This window comes from Leptodactylus fuscus, chromosome 5 (assembly GCF_031893055.1).
Source record: "Leptodactylus fuscus isolate aLepFus1 chromosome 5, aLepFus1.hap2, whole genome shotgun sequence".
In the NCBI taxonomy this organism is placed as follows: Eukaryota; Metazoa; Chordata; class Amphibia; order Anura; family Leptodactylidae; genus Leptodactylus; species Leptodactylus fuscus.
This window is the reverse complement of record NC_134269.1, coordinates 216238752-216252786: the sequence shown is the minus strand read 5'-3', so window position 1 is coordinate 216252786 and position 14035 is coordinate 216238752. Positions and strand designations below refer to the sequence as shown.

Sequence of the window (14035 nt, the reverse complement as noted above, 5' to 3'; positions counted from 1 at the left end):
ATCCAGCCGCGAACTCCGCTCCAGATTAGGCCCAATGAATGGGCCTAGTCCAGAGAAGGGGAGTGTCTTCAGGCCGAATCGCGAGGCGACTCGGCCTGAAGAATGAGCACCTCGCTTCTTTTTTTGCCCTGGGTATAATACACAGGAAATGACTAAGAACTTTAATGTCACAGAAGAAATGGGGGGGAAAAAAAGCTTACTGCATAAAATACACTGTGCGTGTATAAGAAGGGGAAGTAACGTCTAGACGTTGCATCAGAAGAGTCAGCTGGCAAGTGCAGCTGGTGTCATACTGCAACGGAAACCGCGCACGTGGCCACTCATGGTCTGCTGGGAGTCGTAGTCTTCAGCCTGCTGCAACATGTCTAGTACGTTGTGAATTGTATTCGAGTGATCCATTCATTTAAAGTTGGAGGAATCTGCAACATTTTTAGATTTTTGACTTTCAAACCCCAATTTTTTTTTACTTTCCCATTCATAGAGCTTCATGTTTGCAGAACAAATTGCCCTTCGTAATGGTCCCATTTAATATTCCTTACAATGGACTGGGAAGCTGGAGAAAAAACCTCAGAATGGGGTAGAATTGGAGAAAAATTACGTTTGTGCAATATTCTTACAAGCTTGGTTTTTATGGCCGTCACTGTGGAGCCGAAATGACGTCACCTGTATTGTATGGGTCGGTACGATTCTGGGGATACCCATTTAGGCTGGGTTCAAACAGGGGTTTTGTGGTCCGAAACCTGGTCCGGGAGGAGGGAGTGTCTTCAGGCTGAAATGGCCTGAAGAAGGAGCACGTCACTACTTTTTTCCGGGTGCCAGAAGAAACGGCTACCGGAAAAAAGACCTTACTGGCTCCTGTGGATTTCAATGGGAACCATCTTTTTGGTCAGGGTTTTGAGGCAGATACGGACCCCGTGTGAACTTAACCTTAAATAGTTTTATTTATGTCACTGGTCCCTTTCCGGTACTAACCGGCCTCAGTGGTCACATTGGGCACATGGCTTACAGGGACCAAGGCACGGTACCTGAAACGAAGAGGCTTAGACGGGAGACACTAGAGTGCTGGAATAGGTATGTTTGGGGGGTTTCTTTTATAATGTCCCAGGTTTCTAATTCCAGAGGAACACGTCTTCAATTTTCGCCTCAGGCAGCAGAAGAGCCAGAATCAGCACTAAGCCCGGCCTACCTCTGATACTTGCTGGGCCAGTTGGTCATTGCCTACATGCTAATGGAATGAAATATCCCAGGTTTCTAATTCCCGGGGGGAGCCAATTCAATTTTCGCCTCAGGCAGCAGAAGATCTAGAATCAGCACTGAGCCCGGGCCCACCTCTGATACTTGCTGGGCCAGTTGGTCATTGCCTACATGCTATTGGAATGAAATATCCCAGGTTTCTAATTCCCGGGGGGAGCCAATTCAATTTTCGCCTCAGGCAGCAGAAGAGCCAGAATCAACACTAACCCTCGGCCCAACTCAGAATCCTCTGGTACTCGCTGGGCCAGGTGGTCCTTGCCTAAATGCTACTGAAATGAAACGTTTTAGGTAGATTTTGGTTTTAATAAAAAACAAAGATGAACAAAAAATCAGGGATCTGACCATGTTGGAAAATACCAAGTTGCTTCAGAGGAACCTGCTGAGGAAGTGACCCATTAATCTATATCTGTCTAAATGGCAACTAGTCATAGTGCAACTAGCACCCGATATATATGTATATAATGTATATATATGTATTGCAGGACAATAATGCAGATACACATCCGTTATGTGATTGATACAGATATACATAAAGTGCATCGAGAGTTAGTAATATACAGTATTGTGCAGGGCAGAGACTGTCGGCCATCCATGGAAATCAGGGGGGAGATCGAAAGAGCTTTAGCACCCTTAGTGTGGTGAGGAGGACCTATCATGGCTGCAACCACTGCAACCTCTATGGTCATGTCAGTACTTATGGGCCCTCTAAGGTTTCCGGGCCTGGGTGCGATTGCCTCCTTTGCACCCTCTCAAGTTACGCCCCTGATGCCCATCCAAATCAAGGCCATGACTGAACTAAAGGGCCAAACGATTAATGTAGATGTCTCGCCCTATGGCTACTTAGCAAACACCCAAGACCAACAAAGATGGCGGAACACATTGGTAAGACAAACATGACAACTATAACCCATTATTATGGGGAAGGGGTTAGTTTATGTGTCGGCCGGAGAGAACAATTCTCCAAGTATACAGTCCTGAAGTGACCGGGTCATTCTCCAGTTCTCAACACGTCTTTTTCCGAGGAGGACGTGAGCTTGGATCTCTTCGTGCCTTGTGAGGACATCCCGCTTCCTTCCTTGGTGATACAAAGCGTACCTTTCAGCGCCGTCCAAAAATCATTGGAGGCGTAACAATAGATGAAAGGGTCAATACAGCTGTTGAGCGAGGTTAGAGACAGGGCCACCATGTACCAGAGGTAGAGCTGGTTATGTCTCTCCCAACTCGTCTCCAAGTAATGGAGAAAAAGTAAAACGTTACTGGGTGTGAAGCACAGGACGAAGGTAAGAAGCACCAGCGAGATAAGTCCTATCAGACGTCTGTAGGAATTTTTTTTCTTGGCGAACGACACCAAAATGAACACGTAGCAGAAGACGATGGCCACCGACGGGATGGCGAACCCCACTGTGGAAAGTCCAAGAAAATAACCAGTGTACCAGTCGTAGCCTCCACAGCTGGCCCAGATTTCATGACAAGTGATTCTGAAAGGTTTCTGAAAACATTTGGTCTGCGGTACAAGACAAAAAACCGTGGCGGCAGCGATAGCCACCAACCAGATTCCAACAGAGGCGCAGGTAGAGCGTCTCCAATCACGTAGACCTTTGGCATGAAAGGGATGAACTAAACCTATGTAGCGATCGATACTGATGGCGGTGAGAAATAACACCGAGCAATACATGTTTAAATAAAACACGGCAGTGATTATCCGGCAGAGAGCTTCACCGAAAATCCAGTTGTTTTCCATGAAATGGTAAGTTATCTTGAAGGGCAAAGCCAACATGAACAACAAGTCCGCAGCCACCAGGTTGACTAGTAACATAGTAGAAGGCATCTTCTTGGTTCTGAAAAGGAGCACCCATAAGGCAAGACCGTTCGCTGGGAGACCCAACAAGAAGACCACGGTGTAGAGCGCGGGCACAGCCCTGGTGGTGATGGTGGACCCCAGATGCTCCTGGACATCACGGTCTAGTATTGAGTTGGTACAGTTACTGCGGAAGACTCTGAGCTTTGAAACTGTAGGAAAAAAAGAGACATTAAGGACATTAATATTTGTCTTCAAGAGCTCTGGTCTATGTCTAGTAGTCAGACTCCTGACTTGAATAGGAGCTGAGCAGCAGTATCGGCGCCTGGACTCTATACGGGACATGGAGACAACTACTGCCAGCCCCATGCTGTCTATAGCGTCTCTGTACCTTTGGAACACCCTGGCATCTCCATACTTATAGACCACTCTGGTGTTTGTATACCTTTAGGGATCCCCATACCTTTAGGCCTTGGTGTCTCCAAGCATTTAGACCACCCTGGCATCTCCATACCTTTAGGCCACCTTGGTGTCAAAAGCGGCCCTGTACAGGTGATCGGTGCTGTTGGATCCCTACCAATCATATAATAAGAATAGGCGTATTCAACACCAGACTTCATATCCTTGCACTGGTGGATATTGCACACCTCTGCCAGGCGATTCATCTGAATTCACACTGAAATCCAGGGATCATTTACACCAGTCTAATCTGGTGCATTGTCCACACCAATGAAAGAACAAAACAGAAAAAGTGTCACAATTTTTGCAATTTGTGCAAAACATTTTGCAACTTTTTAAAGCCTTGTATAGCAAATGACATAATAAGTCTGCTCCCGGCACTCCAGCCATGAATCTGTCCCAGCCTGTTGAACCTCTTTGCTCAGTTTGTATACAGGATGACTCTGAGCCGCGCACTCTCGAGTGATTATGAAGATAATCTTGTTTCCCTAAGTCCTAACAGCGGCACAATGTGGGGGGTATTTCTGCCCCTGTGTGCTGGTAGGACAGGCGGATATTTAATTAGCCAATACGATGCGTGGCAGGCCCTATAAGAGGGCACAAGAACCTCCCCTCTGCGTGTAAATACAAAAGTACCTCCATAATATTTATATACAGCTTTTAGACATAAGATATGATTCCCAGGGTGGGAAATCTTGTGCCGCTGTTAGGACTTAGGGAAACAAGATTATCTTCATAATCACTCGTTCCCTGTCGTCCTCAACAGCGGCACAATGTGGGGATATAGCAAGCAGGTCCCCAGGATGGGTGGGATTAACTCATAACCGAACTTAAAACGGTATGGGCAAAAGCAGTGGAACTTGCCACTTGGTCCTTCAGGCGATAATGCCGGATGAAGGTAGATTCCGACGCCCAGGAGGCCGCTGCACAGATTTGATCCACCGGCAAGGCACTCTTCTCTGCCTGAGAGGTAGACACTGCCCTGGTTGAGTGGGCATGAAGAAATGCTGGAGCCGACAGCCCTTGGGTGGTATAGGCGATTTTAATAGTCTCGGTCACCCACCGGGATATTGTGGCTTTAGCGGCTTTGGCGCCCTTGTTTCTCCCAGTGTAGCTGACCAACAAGTTTTCAGTTAGCCTAAAAGGGCGAGTGCGCTGTAAGTAAATCTGTAGGCATCTGACCACGTCCAGTTTATGCCATCTCTCTTCTTCAGCAGAAGAAGGGAAAGGAAAAAATACCGGAAGGGAGATTATCTGGTTTCTGTTTACAGCGGATGGAACCTTGGGACGAAAACCCGGGAGGAACCTAAGCTGCACATGGTCAGAGAAAAAGGTGGTATATGGCTCCTCAGCGAACAAGGCTTGTAGTTCACCAACCCGTTTGGCAGTTGTTACTGCCAATAGTAGCGCCATCTTGCCGGTTAATGACTTGAGGGAGCTTTCCTCCAAAGGTTCAAATGGATGAACACATAAAGCGTTTAGGACCGGAATAAGGTCCCATTGGTGGACAGGGGTGTTTACCACCGGTCTCAGCCTAGTTGCCCCTTTAATAAAGGTGCTCACTAAGGAATCTTGAGACAAACGCCTCCCCAGATAGGCGGACAGGGCCGCAACGTGTACTTTGAGTGTGGCCACAGCGAGACCTCTGTCTAGTCCGTCTTGAAGGAAGTCCAGGATCGCCTCCGTAGGGGGATCGGTGGAGTCCACTTGATGCTGTAGACACCAGGCATTAAAGATGTTACTTATTCGACGGTAGTTCTTGTTAGTCGAATCTGCTCTGGCGCTGGATAGGGTCTTCAAGACGGCTTGTGACAGTCCTCTATTTCTCAATAGGGACTGGTCAACCTCCAGGCTGTCAGGTTGAGTCTCCTCAGATCCTGGCATCTCAGCTCTCCTTGGGTTACCAGGTCTGGGAGTGGGGGAAGCCTCCAATATATGCCCTGACTCATTTGTATGAGCTGGGCAAACCAAGCCCTTTTTGGCCAGAACGGGATTATGGCTATTCCCGAGGCTTGGTCCTGTCTTATTTTTATCAATACCTTCGGTATGATTGGAATTGGAGGGAAAATGTAAAACAGCCTGAACCTCCAAGGGATGGACAGGGCATCCACTGCCAAAGGATTGTCCTCCTGGTACAGGGAGCAGAAGGTCCCTACCTTGGCGTTGAGTCGGGTAGCCATAAGATCGACCTCCGGGAGACCCCATCTCTGGACGATCTGTTGAAATACGTCTGGATTGAGAGACCATTCTCCTGATACGGTAATACCCCGACTCAGCTGATCCGCTACTATGTTCAGGGAGCCCTTTATGTGAACAGCGGACAACTGGACCAAATTCTTCTCTGCCCAGGTGAATATGAGATTCGTCTCTCTCAGCAAGGTTGGTGACCTGGTGCCCCCTTGTTTGTTTATATAAACAACCACCGTCGTATTGTCTGACCGGATCTTGACTGACTTGCCTTTCAATTCTGGGGCAAAGTGTACTAGGGCCAGGTACACTGCTCTGAGTTCCTTGAGATTGGATGACCCCAGCTCCGGACATCTCCATCGTCCTTGTACAGTTTTGTCTTGACAATGGGCTCCCCATCCCCACTGGGATGCATCTGTTGTCAACAGGGTCCACAATGTCGGGACCGTGGACCTTCCGTCGTTCAGGTGTATCCACCATCTGAGGGAAAGACGGGTAGCGGGAGAAAGGCAGATCTTCTTGTGCAGTCCCCGTGGAGACCTGTTCCAGGTTCTCAACACTTCCATCTGTAGGGGACGCAAATGCCATAAAGCCCAAGGGACCGCCCTGGCCGAGGATGACATTAGGCCCAGAACTCTCATGGCGGTGCGGATAGTTACCTGCCGAGTGCGCAATAGGAATCGTGCACTGGCTTGGATCCTTTCCTTTCTTGGACGGGAGAGGAAGATCTGCATCGCTTCTGAATCCACTAAAAAACCGAGGAATTTCCTTCGGGTGGATGGAACGACTTCGGACTTCTCCCAATTGATAATCCATCCTAATTCTTGTAGGAAGTTGATGGCAAGATTGAGCTGCTGGAGGAGGGCAGCAGGAGACTGAGCTTTCAGTAGCCAGTCGTCTAGATAAGGGACGATGAAAAGACCCTGAAGTCTGAGGGTCGCAGCGACCGGAGCGATCACCTTGGTGAATACCAGTGGGGCGGATGTGATGCCGAAAGGCAGAGCTGTGAACTGATAGTGCTCCCTGTGGCCTGCCATAGAAACGGTAATCCTGAGGAACTTCCTGTGGGAAGGAGCAATAGGGACATGTAGATAAGCGTCCTTCAAGTCGAGGGTAACCATCACCTCTCCTGGTTGAAGAAAAACAGCTACGGAATCCACGGTCTCCATACGAAATGACCTCTTCCTGATAAACTGGTTGAGGTACCTCAGGTCTATTATCATTCTCCAGCCCCCGGTGGCTTTGGGGACCAGAAAGACGGGGGAGTAGACTCCCAGGCCGTGATCTGAGGTTGGTACCTTCTCCAGGGCGCCCTTGGTAACATAATCGGCGACCGAGGCTTCCAGACTGGACTGCTGAGAAGGTGGAAGGATTCGGGTGATGACGAACCGATCTGGAGGAGGAAGGTGAAAATCGATGTGATACCCGTGCTGTATAATCTTCAACACCCAAGGGTCTTGAATGTGGGTGGACCATGCTTTGAAAAAGGAGGCGAGACGTCCTCCCACAGGAAGAGGGGCCACAGGGAGCTGCCCCACGTCAAAACTCAGGCTTCCTCTTGGCATCCTCCTTGGGAGCGCCACGTCCGGCACCCCTAGGCGGTATCTAGAACGCCGCTGCTGAGCCGGGCGTCTATAATTAGAGGAAGAACCTCTGCCTCTAGAGGGAGCACGTCTGCCCCTGGATGCTTGAGGTAGGGACCTTCCCCTACCTTCAGCTAAACCCTCCATAATGGCATCCAAACTTTGGCCAAACACTCTTCCCGGTTCAAAGGGGAGAGCGCAGAGAGCTGCCTTAGATGCAAAATCTGCACGCCAAGGCTTTAGCCACAGGGGTCTACGGGCAGCAGTGGATAACGCCATAGATTTGGCGGAGATCTTCAATTGATGGCGGGAAGCTTCCGCCAGATAATCTGCGGCCCTATGAACTCTCTTCATAGAGGACAGAATTTCGTCTCTATCCACGCCCGCATCTATATCTCGCTCCAAGGCGGCTAAACGGTTGTGCAGAAAGTCGCCAATCGTGGAGGAGGCTATGGCCACAGAGGCTTGTGCAGAGGAAGCGGAGTAGATCTTCTTTAGAGCAGAGTCCGCCCTGCGATCCAGAGGGTCTTGAAGATTGGAACCATCTTCTAGGGGCACCAGGGTTCTGCGGGACAGCTTGGCAACTGCCAAATCCACCTTCGGGGGAGGCCCCCAGGAATCCCACTGGGCAGTGTCAACAGGAAACAAGGTCTTGAAAATCCTGGAGAGAGTGTGTCCCTTCTCTGGCTGTTTCCACTGCTGTGCCATAAGGTCGGACAGCGTGGCGTCCGCATGGAAGGCAATATGTCCCCCAGAGGCAGACGTGGAGGCTTCCCCGTCAACATCTCGGCCCACTGTAGACCGGATGGACTTCAGCAGCCTGCCTGTTTGTTCATAGTGGAACACAGGTCTGCCGGAAATTACTGAGTCGTCCTCAGAAGAATCATCCTCTGCCACCCGCAACAGTTCCAAAGGTGGCAGGGAGGAGGAACGGTGCTCAGGGCATGGTCTTTTGGTAAGCTGAGACAAGGTGGCATGAATTCCTTTGAGGGAATCGTCCTGCAAAACAAAAGGAGAAAACAAGCAAGGGAAAACCTATTTACCCAAGCGATGCCCAAACTCACCATCTCCTTGACCCAGGCCATCATATCTCTGGGAGAGGGCTCCTCAGGTGGAGGACCTCTACACCCGCGACAACGGGCCCATTCATAGCCTAAAAATAATAGGCAAGTTATAGGACCACACTACATGAAAGGGACCAACCCCTTAAGCCGCTACCTACCATCAGGGAGCGGTGTGTCCCAATTAAAACAGGAAAGGTGTTTCCTCTTGGCAGAGGATTTCCTCCTACCATCCCCAGGAGGGGTAGTAGAGGATGACATATCCTGCAATAAAGAGATAATAGACCATGCAAACTGTCACCATGCATCATACATTGCACCTTTTTTTTTTTTTTTTTTTAAAAAAAGGGGTAGATCTTACCAGGTTCAGAAGACCGGATGAGTAAAGGTGACAGACAATAACCAGACTCGGGTTAACAACGCAAAACGCAATGCCAGTGAGACCAATAACAGACTCACAATAGCACAGCCTTCCAGATGCAGCAGGAAGGTACAAGTGACACGGCCGGCCTGACCTTTAACCTGGCCGGCCGGAAATGGGAGGAGCTAAACGCTCCCATCCACTACCCCAAACAGGGGTTAAAGGCTACTGTCTCCCCTCCCCAGCAATCCCCAAGCCAGGGGAACACTCACCCTCTCCTCCGCTGGGGCTCCGAACACTGGAGTGGAGCCTGAAGTGTAGTGAACGATAGTTCAGCTGGCCCGCCGGCCGGCCTGCTAACCCGCGCCGCGAACTTCCGGTCAAAACCGGAAGTGCGCGCAAGCAAAGTGCGGCCGCCGCGAATGCAGCCATACAGAGCGAGTTCCAGCTGCCGCACGGACCCGCCGTAACCACGCAGTGGCGTGGTGCGGCTCTGAGGATCAGCGCTCAACAGAGCTGAAAGGGTAGGGAGGAGAGGGGAGGGAGCGGGGGAGGAGAAGGAGGATTCAGGGGAAAAAGCCAACGCAGGCTAACCAGCACCCTCTCCATAGGAAAGAGGGTGCTTGACAAAAACATCAAGCTCAACAGCTGAGCCCTGTAAGAGGACACAAGTCCTCACACCTGTCCTCTGTCCACACAGGACAGAAAAAAACACGCAGAGGGGAGGTTCTTGTGCCCTCTTATAGGGCCTGCCACGCATCTTATTGGCTAATTAAATATCCGCCTGTCCTACCAGCACACAGGGGCAGAAATACCCCCACACATTGTGCCGCTGTTGAGGACGACAGGGAACATCCTTTATCTACAATATACTGCAGAGTCGTGGAAAGTTTCCTACGTTCCGGTCATGTGTTTGTTATAGGCCACAACAATCCTGATGTATATCTGATCTTCTGCAGTCATCTGTCCTCTAGTATTTCCTGGGCTGATGTGTTGCTGACATCACACACCACTCAAACAACGACAACGATGCAGGAAGTGGTAGGACATGGGCAAGGCGCAACAGATCTCCCTTTAGAGATTAGAAATAAAGTGGCTTTTTAGTTTCTTTGTACTCCAGTTAGATGCAGCGCACAAGTAGTTAATGATGTTGCAAGCTCAGGCGTCTCCCGTTATTGCAATTAAAAGGAGTCTGTCAGGTCCAAAATGTCTGCCAAACCTATAACCGGGCCAAGTAGGGGCCTTTACCGGGAGCAGAAACATAACTGAGCGTCCAAAAACCGAAGAAGCAACAAAGAGATATTCATTATACCAGGAGCGTAGAAATCTGCCTCAAGGGGGACGAGACGGGACAGTGGTCAGATGTTTGTTAATCCCGTACAATTTACATACAGTGAGATATATATATATATATATATATATATCTATCTATATCTATGTATGCATGTGTATATAGACACAGGGTGGGCCATACATATGGAGACACCTAAATATATATGTGTATATATCTCTATCAGACATGGGGTCTCCATAACCATACATTTAGACCACTCTGGTGTATCCATAATTTTGGTCTACCTTGGTGTTTGTGTATCTTTAGTCCACCCTGGCGTCTCCATACCTTTGGACTGCCCTGGGATCTCCATATCTTTAGACCACCTAGTGTCTACATACATTTAGACCACCTTGGTGTCTCCATACCTTTAGACCACCCTGGGGTCTCCATACCTTTGGACCACCCTGGGGTCTCCATACCTTTAGACCACCCTGGGGTCTCCATACCTTTGGACCGCCTTAGTGTCTCCATACCTTTGGACCACCCTGGGATCTCCATACCTTTGGACCGCCTTAGTGTCTCCATACCTTTGGACCGCCTTAGTGTCTCCATACCTTTGGACCGCCTTAGTGTCTCCATACCTTTGGACCACCCTGGGGTCTCCATACCTTTGGACCGCCTTAGTGTCTCCATACCTTTGGACCACCCTGACTTACAGACTTACAGAGTTTATCTAGTAGTATGAAGCTAGGAAAGATCTGAATGTACGGAACTAAATCTTCCATAGCTCCTCTGTCACTAGTAGAGTATACCGCTGAATACATACCAGGAATACTACCGTATACAGCAACACTCATGTGAGTATATACAGACATAAGTACTTCCTAAACACAGCTGGATACAGTATCCGGGGTCCAGACTGAGACTATATACTATATACATTCTATAGTCATACAGTGCCTGCTAATATCTCCGGACGGAGGGAGGCTAGTTCTGTGCGCAGGACGCTTCATAGGATTGTATATTATATGGGCAGCCATTCATTGATATGGTATATACTGTAACCTAAGTACATGGAATACGGCCATAGAGGACTGAGCAGATCATAGCCGGACTCGCTCAGATTTCCTCTTCCATATACAGTCATGTGTATAACAGTCTTTCCTTCTGTGGATATCAGATAATTCTCATATCTTCTGCACATTTATCTGATAGATAAACGGCCGTGACACGAGGGGAACATGTCTGACAAATCCATCTTCCTTTAGCCCATCTGCCATTATAATACCGCTCCATGTCCAGGGTTGCGGAGTGAAAGTTGGGACAAATTTCATTAACATATAGACACATGGGGGGTGACAATAAGGCAGTGGATATACCGTACGTATAATGTATGGTCACATACACAATCACAGAATATTCCACAATTGGACGTCATATAACGATGGTCTTGGTTAGAAAGTTCCTAATGGGAAGATCTGCCGACCTGAGATGTTCCAGACGTGCAGATTATTAACAAAGTGTCTGGGAATAGCCATAGACACAAGATTTTGGAAAAGAATATATACCTTCCTCTAGGCAAATCCTACCCCCATATTACTCTCCTAATTCTAAATATGGATAAGGACCAAAAATGGTTACATGGAGATCCAATATGGAGCAGCAGACGTCAGTCACCAGGACTGGGCTACCTAGTGGCGCTGACACCGTCATACCTACCCCAGGAGATACCGAAATCTTATACTAGCAAACCAACCAGATTGTCATCGATCCCTCCCCCAGTCACCCCCCTCTAGTCCTCAGGATGACATTTTAGAAAACTTTTAGAAACTTAATACAAACTTAGAAAAGTCAGAGTAAATTTGGCCACATCTCTCTCTCTATCTATCTATCTATCTATCTATCTATCTATCTATCTATCTCCTATCTATCTATCTATCTATCTATCTATCTATCTATCTATCTCCTTCCTATCTATCTATCTATCTATCTATCTATCTATCTATCTCCTATCTATATATCTATCTATCTATCTATCTATCTATCTATCTATCTATCTCCTTCCTATCTATCTATCTATCTATCTATCTATCTATCTATCTATCTCCTTCCTATCTATCTATCTATCTATCTATCTCCTTCCTATCTATCTATCTATCTATCTATCTATCTATCTATCTATCTATCTATCTCCTATCTATCTATCTATCTATCTATCTATCTATCTCCTATCTATCTATCTATCTATCTATCTATCTATCTATCTATCTATCTATCTATCTATCTATCTCCTATCTATCTATCTCCTATCTATCTATCTCCTATCTATCTATCTATCTATCTATCTATCTATCTATCTATCTATCTATCTATCTATCTATCTATCTCCTATCTATCTCCATCCTATCTATCTCCTATGTATCTATCTCCTTACTATCTATCTATCTATCTATCTATCTATCTATCTCCTATCTATCTATCTCCTATCTATCTCCTTCCTATCTATCTCCTTCCTATCTATCTCCTATGTATCTATCTCCTATCTATCTATCTATCTATCTATCTATCTATCTATCTATCTATCTATCTATCTATCTATCTCCTATCTATCTATCTCCTATCTATCTATCTATCTATCTATCTATCTCCTATCTATCTATCTATCTATCTATCTATCTATCTATCTATCTATCTATCTCCTATCTATCTATCTATCTATCTATCTATCTATCTATCTATCCAGCCATCTCTTACCTCCAGGACAGGAAGCCTTTAAAACGCTCAAAACAGAAAAATTCAGCACCAGTGTGTACAGGCCCCTTGTAGACATTGCAGAGTCCCGGCCACCAGCGTTGCGTCTCCTAGACTGGATGAGTTGTCAGTGAGCACTGCAGAGTACAGGAGCCGTCACTGTACCATCTGCTGACTGCAGAGACCTCCCCTCACATCCTAACACTGGCACAGTAGTTTTGTGATGAAACTTTCATTTGTAAGTTTTTCATGGAACTTTTTGCACAGTTTTTATTCCTGTTTACGATAATAAATATTGATCTGTCGGCATTTCAGGTACTGTCCTATGTTGACTTGGCCCCCGAGCAGACAACACAACATAGCGCCCCCTTTCCTGGCCCCTGCACTGTATAACACCTCATCTACACACAGTATACTGTCCCATAGTGGCCCCTCAACACAGTATAACGTTCCATAGTGGCCCTTCCTCCATAGCGGCCACCTCCGCTTCTCCTTCTGCTCTCCAGGGGGCCCCGTGTCTCCCATATCAGTAATGTGATATGGGACATACGGGGCCTCCTAAAGGGCAAAAGGGGAAACAAAGGCGACCGTTAGCAGGACCAGGGATCAGTATTGTATCACACTGTAGGGTGTTTTCAGGCCCAGAGTACTTTGCTTCACTTCTGTGCTCCCTTTGGCCTTCAGGGGTCCCTTGTTGTCCTCGTCCGGCTTCCTGGCTGATGTCATGCTTGTATCTAAGCGACACAATGTCTGCAGAGACCCAACAACAGACCACACAGAGTATCACAGTGCAGGGACCCGGCCGTGGTAAGAGTAACTGAGCATGTGCATCCGCTCATTAGGTGGACGTGCACATCGCTTTAGTCTTTGAACACCAGGTGGCGCCATACTATGTAACGTAAGGTCGTAACGTTACCGTATTAGTAAAAGCCTACAGCTTTTATTTATGTCCCTTTAACAGATTTGGTAAAAAAACAGTTTTGAAATTTTATGCAAATGAGGCAATGGGTGCATTGGGGGCGGGGCTTCAGCTCCATGGAGCACTGTTCTTGCCACTCAGACCCCTTCCATTGTTAACCAAATAAGTCTATTTTTGTGACTGTAATGTGAGTAACCTGAGACAATTGGATTTTGTAAGGGAACCCGCACAATTCAGGGTATGGGAATAAAGCAGGTGGGCGCAGCGGGGGACGTCACCCACTAAGGTGACCCAAAGAGAATTGGGCTGTTGTATCAAAGAGGTTATGCTATCTTAGTGTGTTATCCCCTATCCCTATCCTATATAGCTTCCGACCACCCAGACGC

At 47.6% G+C, this 14035-nt stretch overlaps 1 protein-coding gene across 1 annotated transcript; it reads right to left on the bottom strand.

Moving 5' to 3' along the window:
- Positions 1–2242: 2242 nt before the first annotated feature.
- Positions 2243–13456, bottom strand: LOC142204624 (proteinase-activated receptor 4-like). The gene is made up of 2 exons (XM_075275932.1): positions 13381–13456; positions 2243–3264 (listed from the first exon to the last, which is right to left on the bottom strand). The coding sequence occupies exons 1-2, from the start codon at positions 13454–13456 to the stop codon at positions 2243–2245; spliced, it is 1098 nt and encodes a 365-aa protein (XP_075132033.1).
- Positions 13457–14035: the final 579 nt, after the last annotated feature.

Excerpts from the sequence above, each read along its gene's own strand:
- LOC142204624 (XM_075275932.1), bottom strand. The coding sequence starts at position 13,456 with ATGACATCAGCCAGGAAGCCGGACGAGGACAACAAGGGACCCCTGAAG. Across the intron at positions 3,265-13,380 it reads GAGCACAGAAGTGAAGCAAA|TTTCAAAGCTCAGAGTCTTC; the intron begins GTACTCTGGGCC and ends TTTTTCCTACAG.